The 23,104-nt window shown below is 44.2% G+C and overlaps 1 protein-coding gene across 1 annotated transcript in view; it reads right to left on the bottom strand.

Annotated features, from left to right (window-relative positions):
- The window catches only part of LOC124803283 (nephrin-like), a gene marked incomplete at its 3' end in the record, with an annotated part of 463,636 nt that overhangs the window by 14,475 nt on the left and 426,057 nt on the right, over positions 1 to 23,104 (bottom strand). Inside the window, exons 8-9 of the mRNA XM_047264469.1 lie at positions 18,812 to 18,942; positions 2,551 to 2,710 (exon numbers count right to left, since the gene is read on the bottom strand). Coding sequence (XP_047120425.1) covers positions 2,551 to 2,710; positions 18,812 to 18,942 — 291 coding nt within the window. The remainder of the gene's footprint in view (positions 1 to 2,550; positions 2,711 to 18,811; positions 18,943 to 23,104) is intronic.

The raw sequence follows: 23,104 nt of genomic DNA, 5'->3' as shown, positions 1-23,104 counted from the left end.
AGCAATGTCGCGATACGATAAACCGCAATCGCGATAGGCTACAATCCGACTTTTATCAAAGTCGGAAATGTGATGGTACGCATTTCTGTTCCTTACACCAGGCATCACAACAACGTTTCACCTGGCAACGCCGGTCAACTGCTGTTTGTGTATGCGAAATCGGTTGGAAACGTTCCCCATGTCAGCACGTTATAGGTATCGCCACCGGCGCCAACCTTGTGTGAATGCTCTTAAAAGCTAATCATTTGCATTTCATAACATCTTCTTCCTGTCCATTAAATTTCGCGTCTGTAGCACGTCATCTTCGTGGTGTAGCAATATTAATGGCCAGTAGTGTATTTCTTTCGAGCTAGTAATATTTTGTGTCAGCATTCAGTATATTGCAAGTTGAAGGGGGAGTGGAAAGGAGGGAAAGGAAAGAGAAGGAACTAGTGATATCTGCTGCATTGAAACTTCATGCGGTATCAGAGGCGACGAGTGAAGATGTAAGCTGGACAGTGGCTCGAACTCGGAATCTTCTGCTTAGTGGACAGTTCTGTTAACCACTACACCACCCGGACACAGCGGTTATCGCAAATGCTCAGACTACCTCGGGACGCTCCCTGGCCGATCCACACTCCCAATTAGCGTTACCTATCCACAGTACTCCTACATCTCCTCCATGCTCGTTAATTTTAGATTCACGTCAGAGGTCGAACATATGTGTTCAACCGCACTGCTGAGTGTTGGTTTCATTGCCCTATGAGGTGAATCAATTACATCAATGCGTGCTGTCTGATCTTTCGGACATGTGTCAGGCAAGCTTTTGTCCAACATTCAAACAATAAATGCAATATTACAAGGTCTGTGCACAGACCCATCGTCTATTCTGTCACTCAATTTAATAATTACTACCTTCAAAGTACTGACTTAACTGTAGCATCACATTTAACCTTTGTCAGTGGCGCATTAGTTAGGTATCAGGAGTTAGCAAATGCTACGGGCCCCACGCATTGCGGACGGGAGTGTGTAGGGGGGGGGGGGGGGGGGGGGGGGGGAGGGGGGGCGGCTGCGTTTGGGTGCGAAAACTTTTGTCAGGTTAGTTTTTTTTTTTTTTTTGCAGTCATTTCAAGTATGGCATTTATTTGCTGCAAGTAGACAAGTGAAAAAGGTGAATTATCTTACAATTTAGCTAAGTTTGGAACATTCTGCCAACTGTTTAATGATGTTCCTTGCGTCACGATGACGTACAGGGTAATCTGTGTGTCGGAGCTAACCTCGATGGCCAGCAATAGCTTCTTAGCGACATTTAGTTTGTGCAACAACCCTCCCCCCCCCCCCCCGTTCTCTTGCCCACGTGGAGTGGCCATGTCACGGATGCGCGGCCCCTCCCGCCGGAGGTTCGAGTCGCCCTTCGGGCACGGGTGTGTGTTGTTCTTCTTAGCGTAAGTTACTTTAAGTAGTGTATAAGTCTAGGGATCGATGACCTCATCAGTTTTGACCTTAGAAATTCACATGCATTACATTAACAAATCACTTGCATGCAACCAAAGCCACACAGCACAACAACTGGAAATATAAAAGCACAGAAGTGTTGACTTTGGCAACAGCAATTCAAAAAGGGCAGTCGACACAAGCCCCGAGGGGTACAGACATCTAACAATAGGTGCTCGGAGGCCGATCGTCAACTAATTTTACAAAGTAGAAGGTTATTAATTGAGTCACATCGATTTTATATAGTGATTCCAAAGCTGCTGACTGAAAAGAGGAAACCACTGAAGCATAAGGTGAGGTTCTTGTTTGTTCTTATAACACAATAAAAAAGTCTGTTGGTTCTCGGTATGTAACTATGAAGGAATCAGCTGTTCGTGTTTGATATCATCATAAAACACTGTAGTTTTTATTTGGATGATTTCTTATACAGAAGACACAAATAAGCGTTCAGAATTTGTTCGACCTTAATATTGATATATACTTGAGTTTTTAATACCACAAAGGAACGTCATCGACTTGAAGCCATATTCTAAAATGGAAAACAGAACGCTGGTGGAATAGTGACCTAGTAAGCATTAGGATAATTAGTTGGGAGAGTACTAAGCGAATTGGGCGTAGTGTCTTACTTGACACGCACAGGCATCGGTTGCATATGGCATGACCCTGACAATGCCTGACGTTGTATCCACAGCAAATTGTGAGCAATGTGTACTAGTACGAGACATGCATATGCTTTCATTTTGAGAAGCAGGCCGCCCTATGAAGGTAACAAATCATCCATATAATGGGGTGTGTAGTGCAAGGTAGAGACACACTTAACGGACAGCTGAAGGCTGTAGAAGACAGTCTCTCCATGGCTGTTACATAAGTGAGTCATGTAGTGAGGTGTGTACAGTGGAGACTCAAACTTTATGGACAGGTGGAGGCTGTTCGAGATGGTTTCCCTCTGGAATTGTCAGAAGGCATTTGTGGAGCCGAGACTGAAACTTGATATGCAGCTGGAAGCTCTTGGAGGCTGTCCCTCCAGGGAGTTTCATAAGCGAGACTTGTAGTGAGGTGTGTACAATGAATACTCACACTTTACGCGCAGCAGTAGGCTATTGGAGGCGGTCTCCCCCTGGGCGTTGGCCGCAACGCACACGTAGCGTCCGGCGCTGTGCCTGGTGACCTGCTGAAGTGCCAGGCTCTGGTTGCTGTGGATGACGCGCGGAGACGCGTTCTGTGGCAGCACCTCGTCCTGCGGCAGCATAAAGCACTGCTCAGCTACTAAACAGTACTCTAGAACTGGTATATGATATGTGAGGTAATATGCTGTGAGTCTCTCTTCAGTACCGCTAGCCTCAATTATTTATTTATTATCGTATGGCAATACAGACACATAAGAAAGAAACAGACAAATCACTAATACAACAAACGTTAATAACTGCAAACAAACATCACTAATATAGCAAAGTTTAAAGATTGCAAACAAACATCAAGTCTATTAATATAATCTTATCGATTCTAGAGTTGCGAGCAGGATATCGTCTGGGCTCCCATTATAGGCTTTTCTGGAACACTCTTCAACAATGTGGCTGATGGTCTGAATTTCTTCGCAGTCAGACTGAGGGGATGGTATTTTACCCCATTTATACAGGGAGTAAGCACATCTGCCATGACGAGTTCGAATTCTATTTAGAGTGGACCACGTTTTGTGTGGTAGGTCAAAACCAGGTGGCTTTTGTGTGATGCAAGGCATGTTATGATTTTGCCATGCGTTCCAGTTTTCATACCATGTGTTTGTGATACTGAAACCTTCTTGTACATAGGTCCTTGCTGTTCTTGTTGACGGGTTCCTAGGTCGAAGCCTAGTAGTGTTTGCAGCATCAATGTCTTGGTGGTTGGGCAGGCTTCGATTTCCCATGATGTATTAAGCCTCAAGAGAATAAGTATCAGTTACTCTGCTGCCCTTGCACATTAATAAACTGCCCATGAAAAGTAGTACATTCTAAACTTGGGTTCATGTAAGTCACTGACATGCATGATCTTACAAGGAGAACACTGCAAGTGCCAAAACTCGATTTCCCAGAAATTTCGCTCAGCGGAGGAGGGGACAAGATAAGTGAAGACTCGTCTGGGCTTATCCGTAGATATTCGACAATTTTTGCGAAAACAAAGGGCAAAGTTTTCGAGGTAATTTATGTGCCTTTTACAGAGTAACGAGTGTAGTCGAAGCAATGGTTCTGTGGCTAGCGTCATGGCTTAACTCTTTTGCAGCTAATGTCCGTAACCCGAATATTACTTTATTTTTATTTTTCGTTTATCTACCCATGTCGGTAGAACATTACTGCACGAATGTTTTCCGATGCGTATGGAATAACGTTGTCCTTATTAGCGTACTAATTGTATGTCTGATGAAGAAATAAACAAGAATTGGCGCTAACCTTGACAGGGGACACCACCTTGAAAAAAGCATCTTTAGTACTTGATGGGAGTGTTTGTGAGATTCGGTGAATTCGAGGGCTATGCCGTCAGTAGCGTAACTAACAGCCGGGTCACCTAGGACGGAGGGGCCTTGGCAGAGGGGCCTGAGAATGTGTGTCACACAACATAGAACGAGGAGGAGGAGAAGGAGGAGGCGGCGGGGAGGCCTCTGAGGCACAGCGGAGCCACCTTCCCTGATGGAGGCTGGTGGACAATCCCACTATCCAGCAATACATTTGCTGCTCTCTTAATGCGGCCAGGCGAAATTAGAAATTACTGGACGGAAACCCAATTGACGAAATGGAAAAAGAAAGAGGACAAGGACTCCGGTGTAGGAGAATATCTAAACCTAATAACATGGAACGTTAGAGTGATATCCACAAAGGAAGGGGAATTGAAATGTAATAGATGAAAGGACATGGGATGCAGTATTGATTACAGAAACCCAAAATAAAACGAAAGGTGCCAGTATCGTGTAAATATTCACTACAGTGGAACAATGCAGGTGAGCGCAAACTGGAGTTGATATAATTATTAATTAAAAGATATAGGAACGGAGTGCTAAACTATAAGTTGATAAACAAACGGATATTGAGTATCAGATCTAAGATCTCTACAAGCTATTGAACCTGTGCCACAGCATAAGCATTGTATGCCCCAGAATAAGAGAGAAATAAGTAAAGTGATACGAGGAAATCCACCCTACCCCGTCCTCAAAGTAGTTTAAAATATCATACTGGAAAATAAAACCCAGTTCCACGGAGAAAAGGAAGAGCTAGTTTCACTTTTCGTTCGTCGTACACTGATATTAGAAGCAGAGTGTACGGAAGACCATGCTTAGCAGGGATTCAGAAGATGGCGGCATTCCATATGGATGTGACCTGCTGACAGTAGCACTACGCAGTCAGAAGGTGCGGATGGCTCATTGAATAAGACAAAACTACGCCATAATCTGATATGACCGATGCAGAGGTGGCAGAGAGCAGTATATTTCTTCTGGGAGAACGGAAGAAGTGCCTTGCAACAGTAAGTTCCTGGATAATTTGGAGATTATTAGGGGAAACAACAGTACACTAGATAATATTTTGAGTGATAAGAGATCTTAATTGCAACGATAAATCTGCACCTTACACCGTCAAAGCGGATGTTAAGCAAGTAATCGCTTCTTTAGCAGAACGGTCGTTCCCTGGGATACCCATTTGACTTGGGACCCAGGGGATGACAACTGAGCAGGCACAACGAGTAAGGTCAGGAGGAACGTTATGAATAGCATATTTCACAGGGTGACGAGAGTAACATTGATCGATAACCTAGAGATAGTTCACTTAGTCACTAAAAATTAAAAGATGGACGAAGGAAATTTGTTAGTAAAACCTAGAGCTCTGATAATGGTGTCAACACAGCTGTAAAATCACTACACGATCCCAGCTACAAATATTGTTTCTGATCTACGGGAGACGTAAAAGTATATCCCGTCTTATCCACGGTTTAGAGCTGAGATACATGATGTCGAAAAGTCATGAGCGTCACTGATACTTTAGGTCCTGGAAACCTTAAGTTCTTGCAACAGATTGGTTCTAATTTATGGTATGGGCAGTAATTAAGGAGAGGGAGGAAGGTTTCGGGGGAACACATTCTAAATTGGTTAAGCAGAGGTTCTGACAACTCGTAATACCAACCGAGAGTGGGTATCAAGTCTCGATGCCTGTTTTATAAAAAACTAATTTGTTAAGTGGGATGATGAGGAAACTGTCGTATGGTGATTGGATAAGTCAGCATGGGCTGTTATCGTTGGAACTGATGAGGTTGCATCCCCATGTCAGCATAGGGACTGTCTATACATCTAGACTGGGTAATGCCAGTTGTCAGTCTTACTCCACAGTGATACACCAGGTCAAGTAGGTTCAAAGCAGATGTGCCGATGACCCATAAACGTGATTCTGATACAACAGTCGGGTGAATGAGGATCAAGGAAATACCGAGTAGCGTCATATGATCCGCACCTCAAGTGGTGTTGGCTGGAAAGTAAAGGTAGCTGAGCTTTCATACGCAGCTAGTCATTTGATGACGAAAATAGCGAAACCATGTCAGCTTTTTATCAGAGGCTATCCCAAATATCGGGACACTTCATCAAGGTCCGTGTGCTTGGTACCAAGTAGAGATCTTGTCGGGATGGACTGTGGTACGGCGACAAAAATGCATGACTCTCGTTTTCTTGGGAAGCAATTGGAAGCCATGAGAAAGGGTCCAAGCGGCGGCCTTCGGATTGCTCCATGGAGCTGGCGTTGAGACAAAGCTGCAGATTGCAAACTATACAAAATTCAATAGTACTCAATACACAAAACGGGTGTGACCATTAGTCTGATGGAGTATACTAGTTCATTTATGACGAGAGGAAGTGTGTAGATCCGTGTGAGATACGATTCTGTTGACCCATAGGGAACTGAACAGTGCACCAACTCCATCCCGAAACAACAGATGGGATGGAAACTGACAAACAAGATTCGGTATGGAGACTTGAAAACGATAGTCAAATATGGCGGTGTCAAGCAGTGGGGCATGCCTCATATGTAAAACTGACACAGAGTAAAATCCTATCAGATTGCTATTTCCAACCTAATCAGATGCTTGCTTGTGGATCATCGTCGTCGTCGTCGTCGTCGTCGTCGTCCTCCCCCCCCAACCCCCCACCCATTCCCCAACCCCTAGCCCGTCTGAAACGATACCGTTATGGGGACATAAGGCTCCGTGGTTTCAGAAGACATCACAGCCGTCAGCTACCATCCTTTCAGTTAGTTTGCAGAGCACGTTGCTGAAGCTGAGAAGTCGCTGGACGTTGCGTTATGGCGTGGTTGAAGGATTGAGGTGATGATGTTGTCTCGATAAGGCAGAGGGTAAACATCTTCTAGCCAAATACGGTCGAAGTACCTGTGTAGATGAAATCTTTGAATAAGATTCAGATGCTGGATCATCTTATTATGAATCAAACTGATGTTGGGGGTACAACGTCTGATGAGTCAAAAGCCTGAACCAATTACCACATACTGAAGCAGTCATTACACAGGTCTGCGTAACGGGGAGCAAAGGTTATAGCGTGCTCACCTTTTATGCATTCCAAAGGTAGCCACGTAAGAAGGGAACGCCAGCGTTCTCTCGAAATGGGTCGTGAGGTTTTGAGAAAAACCGATACATCGCCAGAAGTACTACTATGAAGGAGGAAACAGTCGTATTCTCAGCATTTCTTCTTACTGTGTTCGATTAGATTGCGAGCCTTTGCATGATACACTTAAAATTGATGAGTGTAGTCTCTGCAGGAAGTTGGTTGAGATGTTACAGGAGCCTTCAGCGCTCCTGAGCAACTATTGCAACTTTTTTGTACGGCATGTCACCGGTGGTAGTAAGGGAGCACGGGTGATCGCGTCTGAAACATTTCCTACAATCTCCTCGATGCGATCCGATACAGAGCGTACGAAGATGATGGCACAGGTATACAGCTGCAAGTTGGTTCTTCGAAGAGCCCATGATGATAACCAGTCTGTTCGGCAGTCCTAAGGAAGTGACAGGATCACTGGAAAGTTGTCATTGTCACAAAAGTCGTCATGTAACGATTTTGGAGGAAGACACTGTAAGGTCTGTAACGGAGAGGGTGCTATGGGTGGCACTTCAGTGGAGCAGATAGGTCAAGATCGGAAAAGAATGGTCAATCAGAAGTCCCCTACAAGACGACGTGGTATTTCCTGCAGGATATGCAGTGAATTAAGGTCTCCAACTTGTAGAGAACGGCATGGGAAATTGTCGGATTAAGGTGGTCATCTCAACGCAAGTAATTGCCCTGCTCAGCTACAGTCGTATGCACTCGCATTGCCACTGCTTCCATTGTGCTATGGAGGAGAAGCCAATCACTAGCGATATCTGTACGAAACAAGGTACGCATTCCTCGAGATACTCTTTCAGGGACAGTATGGTTCCAACAGAATGTCTAACAACTGGAGAATGGTCATAAATGAAATGTGTGCCTTGGATAGCAGCAGAGGTCGGAGAACAGGAAAATATTGTTGTAGTTCTGACATGTTCCATTTTCTTGTCGCATTAAGGGCGTCGGGGTTAGACGTGGAGGAGACAAGAGAATTTGTCGTGCTATTGAATTACTGACTGTCACTTTCCGGTGTCGAACAACATCAAGATACACAGGTTCAGAACCGACGGTGTCGAGTGATCGAACGCCTGCAGGGTACTAGAGTAGCCTTCTATCGAAATTTCTTCTCTTTCTGTTTCACTACTTTAGGCGATCGGGACTCATGAGAACGCTTATCCGCTATTGACGTAGGAACGAAATAGGAGTAGTTACATCTGGGACCAATCATAGTTCATAGGTCTTTCGGCTACTGGCCAGTGTCGAATCACTCCTCTGTAGATTTCTGGGGAGAGGGTATCCGAAAGGATACACATAGGAGGGGAATGCCACCTCTTTGGTCAGCTACTGGGTGTTTACATCTCCAAAGATGACGCTGCGGAAAGCAAAAGAAGGAAAGATCTATTTCCTCCCAACAGTCAAATTTTCTTGCACAACAGCCGGAGGTACCCTTCATGGAAGTAAATACGCGAGGTATTACCGGCGAACTGCCCACAGTCGCGGCAACGGTCGCATCACGGAGGCAATATGTATACGATCGTGCTTTTTTATAGCTTCAAAACGTGACAGGCAATTGGCAACCTTCAATACCTTGCTTTAGCTGTCATTAATGGGGGAAGTACATTCTGGGGATCATGAAGGGTGGTCGTTTCTGCAACTGACAAACGTAGTAGAATACTGGTGGTGCTGGTGCAATTTCGATATCAAGTTGATATACAAATTACTTAAATTGATTAATTAATTATCGCTGCCAACAACGTCCACACCACCCACCGATTGTCATGTGCTTTTCTCAGCCAGCACCTGTGTCCCTGCAACCTCCCCTTCCCCAGCACTTGCCCTCCCTTTACACCACATACTCTGCTAGGGGGAATTTCAAATTTGAGCTGGAATTTCGAACTTTGTTGGGAATTTCTTTGTACCAGGGCTGTGCTGACGTCCTGCCCCACGCCCCAAGCGGATATTGGCGAGAAATTAAAAATTGCGGTACCATTTCTGGGATATGAACTCAGGTTCTCCTCTACGGAAGGCCCAAGTGCACCTATCTAACAGGATTATACCACCAGACGCGCTTGGAACTGATGGGAAATTAAAAATGGCGAAGCCCTTCCCAGGTCTTGAAACCTGGTCCTTTGAACAGAAAGGCCAAGTGCGTACCCAACACTTGGAAACTGCCTAGATGCAGGAAAGGAAGATTAGGTTAGTGCGCCCTATTTTATTTATTTTGGGAAACCGATGCAATGATCGATCCTAATTACGTAATTAATCATAGAGATCAATCCTAATTACACAACTGTATGCCTCCATTGCAGGTGCACTGAAACTCAACCCTTCACCTATGAACTGGCAGGAAAGGGCCCTGGTATCACGTATGACCTTTATATTTTTGCTCTGGTGGGAAATGTGTTCAACTAAAGAGATGCTGGTGTTAGACAGAGAGGAGTTTAATAAGTGCTTTACCTGTAAGCATACAGCTGAGGTCATAATGTAACACATGTTCTGAACAAAATCGTCATCCCAAGAGCCTACAGAGAGGGTGGTGGTTGAATGTGCATTCTCCTCAATGGGCACTCATGAACTAGCCAACTTCCAGACAGACTTAACCCCTCTTCCTCCCCTCATCCCTACCTCCCTCACCTCACTGTACATAGGGCCTGTTCTCTCTAGCCGCTGGTGGTCCACAAAGAGATCACTCTGGTGGTATTGACATACTGTCTCCAGTCCGGGGAGATCAGTCACAGATATACAGAAGGTACAAGGAGAACACCGCTTGCAATGTATTAAACGTATTTCTCCAAAAGCCTGGACCTGTCTGTAACAATAATGAAATTCTGGAGAACGCTCCAGTTCGCTTTATCAAAATGTCAGCAGCTACCTCCGCGCCCTTGCTTTGCGGACTGCACCCTTCCGGCGTGGCATGAGTTTGCTGCAGTGACTGACCACCTTGAGGCGACGGTCCTTCACCAACACAAAAGCACGTATAGTCAACTAACCCATAAGAGACAAATTTAAGCCCACTTGAAGTGGAACTTTTTCGTCTAAAATATAGCGACATAGCCACACACCAGGACGCAGCCCCCCTGGTTAGGGTGCAGCGGCTTCGTCGGTGACCTCACACACAACCTAGGTATGCCTGGAATCACCCCAATAGGACTGTCGTTCTGTGATGGGGAATGCTTTCATTTAATGTCAATGCACCTCTTATACTCTAGCATCTGTTATAAAGGAAAACACAGTCGCCACGATAATAGATGTCCTCTTTCCACGAAAATAGGAGCAGTCCATTTTCTTTTACTTCTATGAGCAAGGTCCGCATAGATTTTACGTTCGACTGCAGGATATATTTCGATCTCATTATTTTGCAACATCAAACGAAGTGCATCACCGCAGATTACTTCGAGAAGTCAAGCTATACATCCCCTACACACGTCCACCAGGAGTAAAATTGAGAAAAAAAGCTTCCAGTCTATTGCTGTGAAAATTACCAATCACGGAGAATGTCCTCGTTATTTCCAAACTGCCATCGGAGTAAAGATAAAGCGATAATTTACACTCCGAAGAAAAAAACATCTACATTAACCAATTTCTTTCAGCTTCTTGGACAAATTACACGACCTGAGATAGTCTCTTGAGTTCAAAACAGTGTCTGTAAATAAACTGTAATGCACTTGTGTGTTCAGATACGTGAAATAACATTCGAGAAAAGAATCTTTCAATCCCTGGCTCACACGTCAGAAAAAATCACAATCATTTTAAGTGCGACAACAACATGCTATAATTCAAGTAGACGTTGCTGTTTTATACACGTTGGCAAGTGCTGATACCAGTGTGAAGCTTTACCACAACTGCGTTTACGAAAGAAATTGTGAGATTCTCCCTTGTAATGGACCCTCCTATAAGATTTTTACACGTCTCTTACTTTCTCCCATGACATCGAAACCGATTACTGATTGCATGCTTACATTTGACACTTTTGTTCCATAACTCCCCTCTACCGACATGCCTGTAAACTTTCTATCACACACTAGACCACTGTGTTCCAGTTTTGTAAGCTTTTTTATCATCACAGCCCGTTTCACGCAATCTACTCACATGTTAGGCGGAATAAAACACTATCACTTCTATGTTCCACAAAGAGCCATAATTCAAGTGGTGTCTAATTTAAAATTGGAGATCATGAAATATAAAATAACAATGGACTTGCGGTAGCATGTATGTTTTAAACATGAAATCGTGACGATAATAACAAGAACTGACGTGATTTTACGAGAATGGATTCATCCGATTTCCATTGCTTTTACGAGCAAAATCGCCGTAGTTTTGAGAGAACTATCTGCATATAAACTTTGACCAGTTATACCACTCCTTATAATAGAACCTCCTTTAAGATTTCACCTTGTCCCTCTCTTCTGATGTATCGAAAAATCAATTATTACATATACACGTATCACCCCGTGGAGCACATTGCCAGTGCTAGAAGTCGCTTGCACAGATCTGTATAAAGCTTGTCGACTGTATTGGAGGAAGACCATATCCAGCAGACCTGAATCACGAAAGTGAGTTTCTGTATTGGTCCTTTTTCAGCAATTTAGTATACTGTTTTTTCGGCTGTAACATATCCAGTCAGGATACGCCTAGAGTTTTGTACACTGCCACTCACTTTGTTTCTCCACCATGGCTTCGAGGTCTGTGTCACGTGTTAAAACGGTATTAACACGTTTGAATCCTTTGGCTCTCACAGAAAGCTGAGTATCGCATGGTGGAAACAACGCAGCAACCACAACACACTGGTCGGTATGAATAAAACACAGAATCGATATTTCTAATTGACAAAAATGTGGAAGACATCGCAACATATGGAACATGTAAGAGTTTGTGGCGTTTTAGAGCGTTTGCAGCTATAGAAGGGGAAGCCATATACAGGTAAGCTCATCTTCCACAGCGACGGGGTAGCTAATGTATCGGTGTTTCGGTTCGACAAGCATTCAAATGGCTCTAAGCACTATGGGACGTAACATCTGAGGTCATCAGTCCCCTAGACTTAGAACTACTTAAACCTAACTAACCTAGGGACATCACACACATCTATGCCCGAGGTAGGACTCGAACCTGCGACCGTAGCAGCCGCGTGGTTCCGGACTAAAGTGCCTAGAGCCGCTCGGCGACAGTGGCTGGCTCGACAAGCGTTGTTTGCTCATTTTTCAGTCGTGTACAAGATTACGGTTCCGTTGTCGACCACCGCCGGAAGATGCCGTTCACAACCCGCGCGGGATAGTAGAGATAATGACAGATAGTGTTATGTTATTGGTGAAACAAAAAAATTAAAGGATGTGCAGGGCATCGCAGTATATGTAAATAGGGCGAGTCTGTAGCATTGAGGAACTCTTCCAATTAACTGTCTGAAGATGATGAAATCTACGTTTCATCCCATGCTTCATAGTGACAAGTAGCAGATATCTAATGTTCCGCCAAGGCTCCCTCCATCTCAACCAACCAACCGAGCAGGGTGGCGCAGTGGTTAGCATACTGGACTCTCATTCGGGAGAACGAGGGTTCGAACACGTTTCCGGCCATCCTGATTTAGGATTTCCGTGATTTTCCTAAATCGTTTCAGGCAAATGCCAGTATGATTCCTTTGATATGGTAGAGCTGATTTCCTTCCCAATCCTTCCCTAATTCGAGCTTGTGCTCCATCTCTAATGATCCCGTTTTCGACGCGACGTTAAACAGTAATCTCCTCCTCCTTCGATCTCAACCAAGCTGTGTGAGTTAGTCATTTTGCGGTAATAAACTGTGTACTAACGGATGGACAGGTTGTGAAAGTCATTTTTTATATGGGACGGTGTACTGTAATACGCACTGCAGTATATAGCGCGATCAACTTTAGTACATTTACCAATTGTTCCGTAATTTCAACGCCAGCCAATGACACAACAGTGTGCTTCCCAGTTTCTGCATTATCGCTAAATCACCCCTCCTCTAATTAGCAAGTACCATATACTAAATTGCAAGTGCAGCTAAATGACTGTGCAGCACATCCATTTGTCCATATACGTACCAGTTATTCCATTAGTTTCAACGCCAGCCAGTGATTCAGAACAATGCTTCCCAATACGTGTATCAACGCTAAATCACCAACCTCACTGTTTTGCAACTACTACATACCAGACTGCGAATTCATGGTTCTATACCGACGCAATTAATTTATCTATATAATTACAGCGCATCGATCTTAGTGCAGGAATGATGATTACGACTGGCCATCTTTCCCTGTGTGGATGGGCGTCACAGGGTATTCTCTCATTTGTAGGATAAAGTCGGAGACTGACAGATACCTCCTACATTGTCCTTTACCAATCCTCCCTGCAGCACCAATCTTAGCCACAGCAGTCATCCTAAAGTACAAGAGCTCACGAGATGCGTGCATGTCGAGGAGGCTAGAGCCTCTAGTCGATGTATAATAGACATGAGAGTGTTGCAGTGATATAACAGACGGTTCAGAAGAAATATATGGCTTATACATGACAGAGATCCAGATGGATGGAATTTGAAATATTTCACGCAAATCAACCTCGCTGTCAAACATGAAGCATTACTCCTGTCTAGGAAAGAAACAGGAAGGTACCAGCATGAAAGAAATGATCGTAGAGAGTAAGCACATACTCCTTCGGTTACATGGTTCACCACCTAAAAATCCTACACTATGTGATCAAAGGAATCAGGGCACCTGGCTAAAAATAATTTAAAAGTTCATGGCGCCCTCCATCCGTAATGCTGGAATTCAGTACGGTGTTGGTCCATACTTAGCCTTGATGACAGCTTCCACTCTCGCAGGCACACGTTCAATCAGGTGCTGCACGGTTTCTTGGGGAATGGCAGCCCGTTCTTCACGAAGTGCTGCACTGAGGAGAGGTATGAATGTCGGTCGTTCAGACCCGGCATGAAGTCGGTGTTCCAAAACACCCCAAAGGTGTTCTACGGGGTTCATGTCAGGACTCTGTGCAGGCAAGTCCATTAAGTGGATGTTACGGTCGTGCACCCACTCCGCCACAGGCCGTGCATTATGAACAGGTATTCGATCGATTTCAAAGATGCAATCGCCATCCCCGAATTGCTTTTCAACAGTGGGAAGCTAAAAGGTGTTTAAAACATGAATGTAGGACTGTACTGTGATAGTGCCACGCAAAACAACAAGGGGTGGAAGCCCCCTCCATGAAAAACACGATCTCATCATAACACAACCGCCTCCGAATTTTACTGTTGGCACTACACATGGTGGCAGACGACGTTCACCGGTCACTCGCCATACCCACATCCTGCCATCGGATGTGTACCGTGATTCATCACTCCACACAACGTTTTTCCACTGTTAAATCGTCCAACGTCTACGCCCCTTATACCAAGCTAGGCGTCGTTTGAAATTTACCGGCATGATGTGTGGCTTATGAGCAGCCGCTCGACTGTGAAACCCAGGTTTTCTTACGTCCCGCCTAACTGTCATAGTACCTGCAGTGGATCCTGGTGCAATTTGGATTACCTGTGTGATCGTCTGGATAGATGACTGCCTATTCGTTAGTTGATAGTGTGTCAGCAGCACTTAGCATTCTGGACGTGAGAGTTTTCTTCCCTGTACCCACATAGTGTGCATCCCATGCAACCTAACTGATAAATGAAGAATTAAAAATTTATGCATTATAACCGCAACCGTCCGCCACTGACATCTCTACACACATACAACTATGCATGCCTATTACCAAGCGTGAAGTCTCGATTTCTACAGCTTATACGACAATGTAACAGACCCGTAAAGAGCGAAAAACTCGTCGCAAAACGATTCTGTAGGAGATGTAAGGATATTTAATTTCATCCAGCTACAGAAATAACATCTCGATGCAAGATATATTATCGATATTTCCTTTTTGTGGAAAGAGAACATCTACTATCGTCGCGATTGTGTTTTCGTTTTAAGTAGATGCTTGATTGTAAGAGATGCATTGACGTTAAATAAAAGCGTTCTCCATCACAGAATATGATGCCTATTGGAGGCATTGTAGGAATGCTTATACGTTGTGTGAGATAGAGATGCAGCCAGCTGCGAGCTGACCTTGTGGCGTCACGTGTGGGCAGGGCTGTGTCGCTATATTTTAGACGAACAAGTTGCACTTGTGGCGGCCTTCCATTTTTCTCCTAAGCTTTAGTTAACTATACGTGCTTTTGTGGTGATGAAGGACAATGGGCTGAACGCGGTCAGCAACCGTAGCAAGCTCACGCAGCGGTGGAAGGGCTGTAGATCACAAGGCAGGGCGCGGTGGCAGCACGTAGTCAATTAAAAAAGCGAACTGGAGCATTTTCCAGAATTTCGTTGTCATTCTAGAGGGGTCCAGTCTTTCCGAGAGATATGTTTATCTGATGCCTAGCAGAGTTCTCTTCTTACCTTTTGTCTATTTGTGTCTGATTTCTGCAGACTGGAGACAGAATGTCAATTCACCAGAAAGATCTGCCTTTGGACTATCACTGGGAAGATAGAACCGGCCTCTGTCCCTGCCAACAGTATTGAGAGGGAGGAAGGGAGGGATGAGGGATGGAAGGGGTGTAAGACTGCCTCCAAGTTGATTAGTTCATGAACGCCTATGGGGAAGAGTGTACGTTCAGCTACCGCTGCCTCTGCAGTCTTTTGGTACGTTGATTTTCTTCATTGCATTATGACCCGTTTGTTGGGAGTGCTGGTATTTTCACGATGATTTTGAAGTTTAATTAGAACACTGATCATTTTTTCTATCAGCTGTGGTAGCAATTAGCTGGACTGCAGGATGATTGTCTAGCAGGCATCAGTAGCAAACGCTGATGTCAAACTGCTATAGACACTGTCCTCAGCTGTAAGCTTACAGGTAGTACACTTATTAAAGTCCTATCTGTCTGACACCAGCATCTCGTCAGTTGAATATATTTCCCACCAAAAACTAGAGTTTGAGTGTGTCTCCAAGGGGGCATACAATTGTGTAATTAGGACTGGCCTATATGATTAATAACGTAACTAGGACCGATATTTACTTCAGTTTCCCAACCAAAATAAATAAACAGGCTTTTTACAGGAGTATAACACTCGGGAGTGAGCAGGCTTCTTCGTTACAGTTAAGATGTAGTCATTTCGTAGTTTACTAAGGACGAGATTTCTTCAAACATATTTTCACTTTTCTCCACAAAAAAACACTGGATTTCTAAAGATAAATGAACGCAGTTTGTCTAGTTGCAAATCATGAACCGAAGCTAAGTTTATTGAAAGCCGCATTGTTTGTTTTCATTCCACGGTATAGCCAAGGAGGGAAAGTTATTAGGGTCGTAAAGATCTGCTGTTAAGTATTCTGGTCTGTCTGAAGTGAACGACAGAGCTCTATTACCACTTGCTTACCGCTTTAGCCTTTTAACAGTGCCATATATCCTTCATGATGCCGCCAATTTCGAATACGTGCTCGCCCCACAGGTGCCATCCAGCCAGAGAAACGGCCTCCTACATTCATGGTCACTGCCTGCAGTCTCAGTGCCCCTAAAACCTGCTGTGCTTACGCGGGGATTTAACGTCTCGGGCATCAATGGCGTGGTCCCTGCTTACTTTCACTTTGAATACCTGATGACTCGCTACATGGACCGATTCCATAGTAGGTAGCAGGCGAAATTCCCTACACAATCCACCCTTACACAAAAAAAGTCTTGGAAGCTTAAGGTACAACACACTTGAGGGGACCGAACATCTGTTAATCAAAATACACTCCTGGAAATGGAAAAAAGAACACATTGACACCGGTGTGTCAGACACACCATACTTGCTCCAGACACTGCGAGAGGGCTGTACAAGCAATGATCACACGCACGGCACAGCGGACACACCAGGAACCGCGGTGTTGGCCGTCGAATGGCGCTAGCTGCGCAGCATTTGTGCACCGCCGCCGTCAGTGTCAGCCAGTTTGCCGTGGCATACGGAGCTCCATCGCAGTCTTTAACACTGGTAGCATGCCGCGACAGCGTGGACGTGAACCGTATGTGCAGTTGACGGACTTTGAGCGAGGGCGTATAGTGGGCATGCGGGAGGCCGGGTGGACGTACCGCCGAATTGCTCAACACGTGGTCGGCGGAAGGTGCACGTGCCCGTCGACCTGGGACCGGACCGCAGCGACGCACGGATGCACGCCAAGACCGTAGGATCCTACGCAGTGCCGTAGGGGACCGCACCGCCACTTCCCAGCAAATTAGGGACACTGTTGCTCCTGGGGTATCGGCGAGGACCATTCGCAACCGTCTCCATGAAGCTGGGCTACGGTCCCGCACACCGTTAGGCCGTCTTCCGCTCACGCCCCAACATCGTGCAGCCCGCCTCCAGTGGTGTCGCGACAGGCGTGAATGGAGGGACGAATGGAGACGTGTCGTCTTCAGCGATGAGAGTCGCTTCTGCCTTGGTGCCAATGATGGTCGTATGCGTGTTTGGCGCCGTGCAGGTGAGCGCCACAATCAGGACTGCATACGACCGAGGCACACAGGGCCAACACCCGGCATCATGGTGTGGGGAGCGATCTCCTACACTGGCCGTACACCACTGGTGATCGTCGAGGGGACACTGAATAGTGCACGGTACATCCAAACCGTCATCGAACCCATCGTTCTACCATTCCTAGACCGGCAAGGGAACTTGCTGTTCCAACAGGACAATGCACGTCCGCATGTATCCCGTGCCACTCAACGTGCTCTAGAAGGTGTAAGTCAACTACCCTGGCCAGCAAGATCTCCGGATCTGTCCCCCATTGAGCATGTTTGGGACTGGATGAAGCGTCGTCTCACGCGGTCTGCACGTCCAGCACAAACGCTGGTCCAACTGAGGCGCCAGGTGGAAATGGCATGGCAAGCCGTTCCACAGGACTGCATCCAGCATCTCTACGATCGTCTCCATGGGAGAATAGCAGCCTGCATTGCTGCGAAAGGTGGATATACACTGTACTAGTGCCGACATTGTGCATGCTCTGTTGCCTGTGTCTATGTGCCTGTGGTTCTGTCAGTGTGATCATGTGATGTATCTGACCCCAGGAATGTGTCAATAAAGTTTCCCCTTCCTGGGACAATGAATTCACGGTGTTCTTATTTCAATTTCCAGGAGTGTAGTAGGTGAAAATAATGGAACAATGTTGGAAAAGCCATGGTCATTGTCCTGCGAGGAAACTCGGATGTTCAAATGATTCAAATGGCTCTGAGCACTATGGGACTTAACATCTGAGAACATCAGTCCCCTAGAACTTAGAACTACTTAAACCTGACTAACCTAAAAACCTGCGACCGTTTCGGTCGTGCGGTTCGAGACTGAAGCGCCTAGAACCACTCGACCACAACGGCCGGCAACTGGGATGTCAGAAGGGAATCTGTCCAACTGACTAGGTCAGAGAATTGGTGTAGTCACAGAATAAGATCGCAGCACTAGAAAGGAAGAAGTATCGCGAAGGCTTCGGACACATTCCCTTCACGCACGTACTCACAAACAGGTTCTGAGCCCCCTGGGGATGGACAATGTAAGAAATGACCCATAAGAAATAATTCTGCATCTCGATAGTGCTGTCGGTTTCTGGACTAGACATGTGATGCGAAAACTACTTAAATATCTGCGCAATCTTTTGTGGGTACAGTGGTGACGCATTATGTAGGTACTACGGTGAACTGAAGTGCCGTTGTCATGTTCTGCGTTGTGCTATTGCGTAAACTTACGTTGTGCAGCCACGTGAGCTTCTTCCACGGAGGGTTGGCCTTGACGTGGCACTCGAAGTAAACATCGTCGCCCTCCTTGATGTTGTCAGCTCGTAGCGTAGGTCCCAGCCGCAGCGTCACTATGGGCGCGACTGGAAAAATTGGAAATTTGTGGTAATATCATATGGCACCAAACTGCTGAGGTCATCGGTCCCTAAGCTTACACACTACTTAAGCTAACTTAAACTAACTTACGCTAAGGACAACACATACACCCATGACAGAGGGAGGACTCGAACCTCCGACGAGGGGAGACGCGCGGCCCGTAACAAGGTGCACTAGACCGCGCGGCTACACCGTGCGGCCGCGACTGCATAACACATGTATTCCATTATTAATTCACGTTATATGTGTAAACAAATGGTGATATGTAATTCCTGCAGAAAATTTAAATTACACGAATCAAAAAGGTGTTGCATTGGTATTTAATGCAGAATAAAGTTACTAGAAAGCAGTTCCATTATATGGAGTGCATCATAATTACTAGCGAAAACTGACGTTAGTGAAAGTATAGGGTAACAGTAACAAAGAAGTTCAAGGAGCCATCGGTCCTCAAATTAAACAACTGCAATATAATTGTGAATACGCAATTAAAAATCACTAATGACTTCAGTATGAAACACTGACCCGATTAATGCTATCGTATTGGAAATACGCCACGCGAGAATGTTAGCAGAGAAGCACCGAACTAGCTTAGGGGTGGCCTTTAAGACGTTACGTGCTTTCAAAGAGACTGGGAGTAGTGCGACGGTGGATAAACGAGGGCTACCAAACGGAAAAGTCATTGCACTCATTTAAGTTCCTTGTTAGGGTGACTGTTTCCCTAGAGACCAGAAAACTTCTGTAAAGTTTATTTAATGGCACACTGGAAGCAGTATCTTACAGACAACTGAGCGAGAGTAATTCAAACAATAGAGTCATTCTCTGTCTTAATTATTTTAATAGTTGCGACTGTTAATCTCAATTGAGTTGTGGGGTACATCGTAAAATCATAATCACTGAAGCATTTACAAACACTATTAGTACAATAGTAACTATCCCTTATTTTTAAAAACATAGTTGGAGAAAGTCAGCGATCACACTTTAATATTTCAAATAAATTATAAAGCAATTCAGATCGCAAAGACATGTTTATTTAAAGGTGACTGGTTTAGATTATCACATGACCATTTTCAGACCTTCAGCTGTAATATAATGCATGATATAAGTTCGATGGATACAGAAAAGGAACTTAAAATTAGCTGTAAAATTACAAAACGTAGATACACCCATACTCTTGAACAATGGCTGTTCTTGGCGCAGGAATCACTGAATGAGGACAATAAAATGCTATCCCTGATTAAGATTAACAAATAAACAATAACATAACAGAAAAAGCAGTCATTACATCCTTTTTAACTTTTATTGTCTAGCTTTTTATTTTCATATAGATATGTACTTGTTATTTGTTATTTTTAACAAATAAGTAGCAAATACTGCAATTTAATAATGCCTTGCTAGTACCAGACAGAATACAGTGAAGAACAAATGGAACACAATGCTTTGTATTTGTAGAATAATTTTTGTAGAAATTATTGGAACATTATTTGAACAGAATGAGAAATAATGAATTTAAGACGTCTTGAATGAGAATTGGCTATGTTATGCTTTATATCAAAATACTCAGTGCATATATATATATATATATATATATATATATATATATATATAAATTAAATCGCTCTGTTGGTTCCACAGCTGTGAAATACACGTAATTTTTAGTGACTGCCGTCGCTGATTACTGTGTCGGCTAGGAGGGGACCAGTGGAAGTAGCAACGAATGAGAAGCGAGCTCGCTAAGACGTTATGGATTAGGATAGATAGTGGGAGCTATATTTTGGATTCGGTGAAGGCAAGTCTCGTTTTTAGTCACGGTGAGGGGACAGGCGAGAGTGAAGACGTATTTCGAATGGCGTACATGTGTGCACAGTTACACAGAAACACCAGAAATGAAACTTAGTTATGGACAGAAAAATTAAGTGATGTCGGTGACAAAGTGCAAAGCAACTTAGCAAAGAACTATAAATAGAAAGTGTAATAGCATGGTAGTCATGCCATTGCCGCCTACCGACAGCAACTATCGGCCGCCGAACCTAGTTATTTATTCGCGGCAAAACTTATGTTTGATTAATAAACAATTAGAGTTCAAATTTAGCTCTTGGACGACGTGCCATGGCCATTCCAAATCACTGCTACTGTAATTCAATAATTTTAAGCTGTTCATTTTCTGCAAGGATCTTTATACACTACAAGCTCTTTTGGTACTTCTTTGCATAAGTTTATTATCATATATAGAATAACAGAGGTATGGGCCAAGACCTCGTAAAAACCAGTGGTACATTAAGTTAAACGTCCTCAGGCTAACAAGTAAGCAGTAGTTTAGTGTGTAAAGTCCCAAAAATATAAATTTTTCAACTAGGTCCCTTACAAAAACTGGGCTCCAATTTGGCCCATAATCTATGGCTAGGGACAGCGATAAATACATCAGGAAAACGGACATGTTCCCCTGTTCACTATGAAGTGAAGCGTACAGCACTCTCGTGGATAAGGGTAAAGTGCTGGAGCAGTGATTTGTAAAGACTTGCCAAGATTTTCCAGACAATCTAGAGGTGCTTGAAATAATTTGTAACTCACTGCAGACCGTGTAGAGTGTAGCATGCAAACCTCGAGGACACCACGTAGAACACCTCCTTTAACAGGTGAGAATGCGCAGTAACAAGTAATCTGCATCATGTGTATTGTTAAGGCAGTCCATAGGAGATATTTAAGTGGAATTATGTGCAAACTTGATCGAAAAGTTCAGCTACATTAGTTCTATGAGAGGGCCGGCGATGACCTACTGAACCCCACGCGCCCACGGTGTGCGGGCTACATGCGGGCCAACCTACGGCCTCTTTCGGATTTGCTCGATCCTTCTCGGTAGTTCCAGGAACAGCGCAACATTTCGTTGAACATTTCGATGTTGCATTTTGATGTGTCAGCGCTATTTACCAATCGCTATTTGGTCGTATTATGAAGGGCATTCACAGATCCAGTGGCTCTTGGCACAAATAGGGATAGTCTAACTATGTATCATCGCAAGCCTTTGACAATGAATGGGAATGACAGAAGAGCCTGATGAAAACTCTCGACGTCTATCATGCAGTCGCATAAGCGACGGGTACTGCAGATATCCTGTGAAACGGTATTAGAAAATCACGCACAGAAAATTAAAACGTTTGATCACGAAAAAGCCAAAAATTACGACGATACGTAAGGGATTCATTGTTCAGCACATCAAGAAACACTCTGTGCTGAATTTTCAGGCATGCAGCACGTGAAGATGTGTTGGTATGAACAGAAAAATCTCTGAAGTCACCTAATTTCTCCATTTTTAGTTGCAACAGTTTTCGACTGAATAAAACGCAGTACGGAAACATTGTATATTACTGCAAAGTACGTTGGTTACATCAAGGGGCTTGTATGGAAAGATTTTTCGATTTAAAAATCGTTATTGTTGATTTTATAAAGGAAAACTGAAGGCAGGAGCTAAAATTAGAACATACGAAATTGATTGCAGGCCTAGTATTTTGAGTGGACGTGACTGCAGACTGCCTATAGTAAGACCTTACAAGGTGAGGAAGAACTTCTTTCTTGTCTGATCTGCCTTATAGAAGAAACACATTCTGACAAACACTGTCCAGTTCCCTAACTCACTGTCGTTAATGAAAATCGGAGGTTTGGTGGACACTGCCGGTCTTACGTCTGTTTTGGAACTGTTTCCGAGACTGTTTGCCATTTCAGTAGGAAGTATGTGCAGCTGAAACTGATCTTCAAGGTAATTCCTGTTTTAATAACAAATATTTTAACTTTAAAACTGTCCTGGACACCTATATTGCTTTCCCCAAGTACAGTTTCCTCCTTTCTATAACGAGTAGCAAAACTGTTACAATATTTCGATCGCCATATTTATGCGAAAAACCTTTTCTCGATTATGAAACTAAATGAGTTACAATTACGTGGCAAAATAAACTTGCATCTGTCTTCATGTCGACAGTTTGTAGAAAAAATTGTATTATATTATCAGTGCGCCAAAAATAATGAAAAAATACTGAAAATTTATTTTGTTTCTGACATCTGTTGTTGGGAAATGTAAAATATGAATGCGACGCGTTCGCAGTTTCGCCCTCTCCCCCCTCCAATTAGTCAGGCAGTGTGTTTCTGCCCGGGGACTTG

The sequence above is a fragment of the Schistocerca piceifrons genome, chromosome 1 (assembly GCF_021461385.2).
Source record: "Schistocerca piceifrons isolate TAMUIC-IGC-003096 chromosome 1, iqSchPice1.1, whole genome shotgun sequence".
Lineage (NCBI taxonomy): Eukaryota > Metazoa > Arthropoda > Insecta > Orthoptera > Acrididae > Schistocerca > Schistocerca piceifrons.
This window is presented reverse-complemented; position numbering and strand designations above follow the sequence as displayed.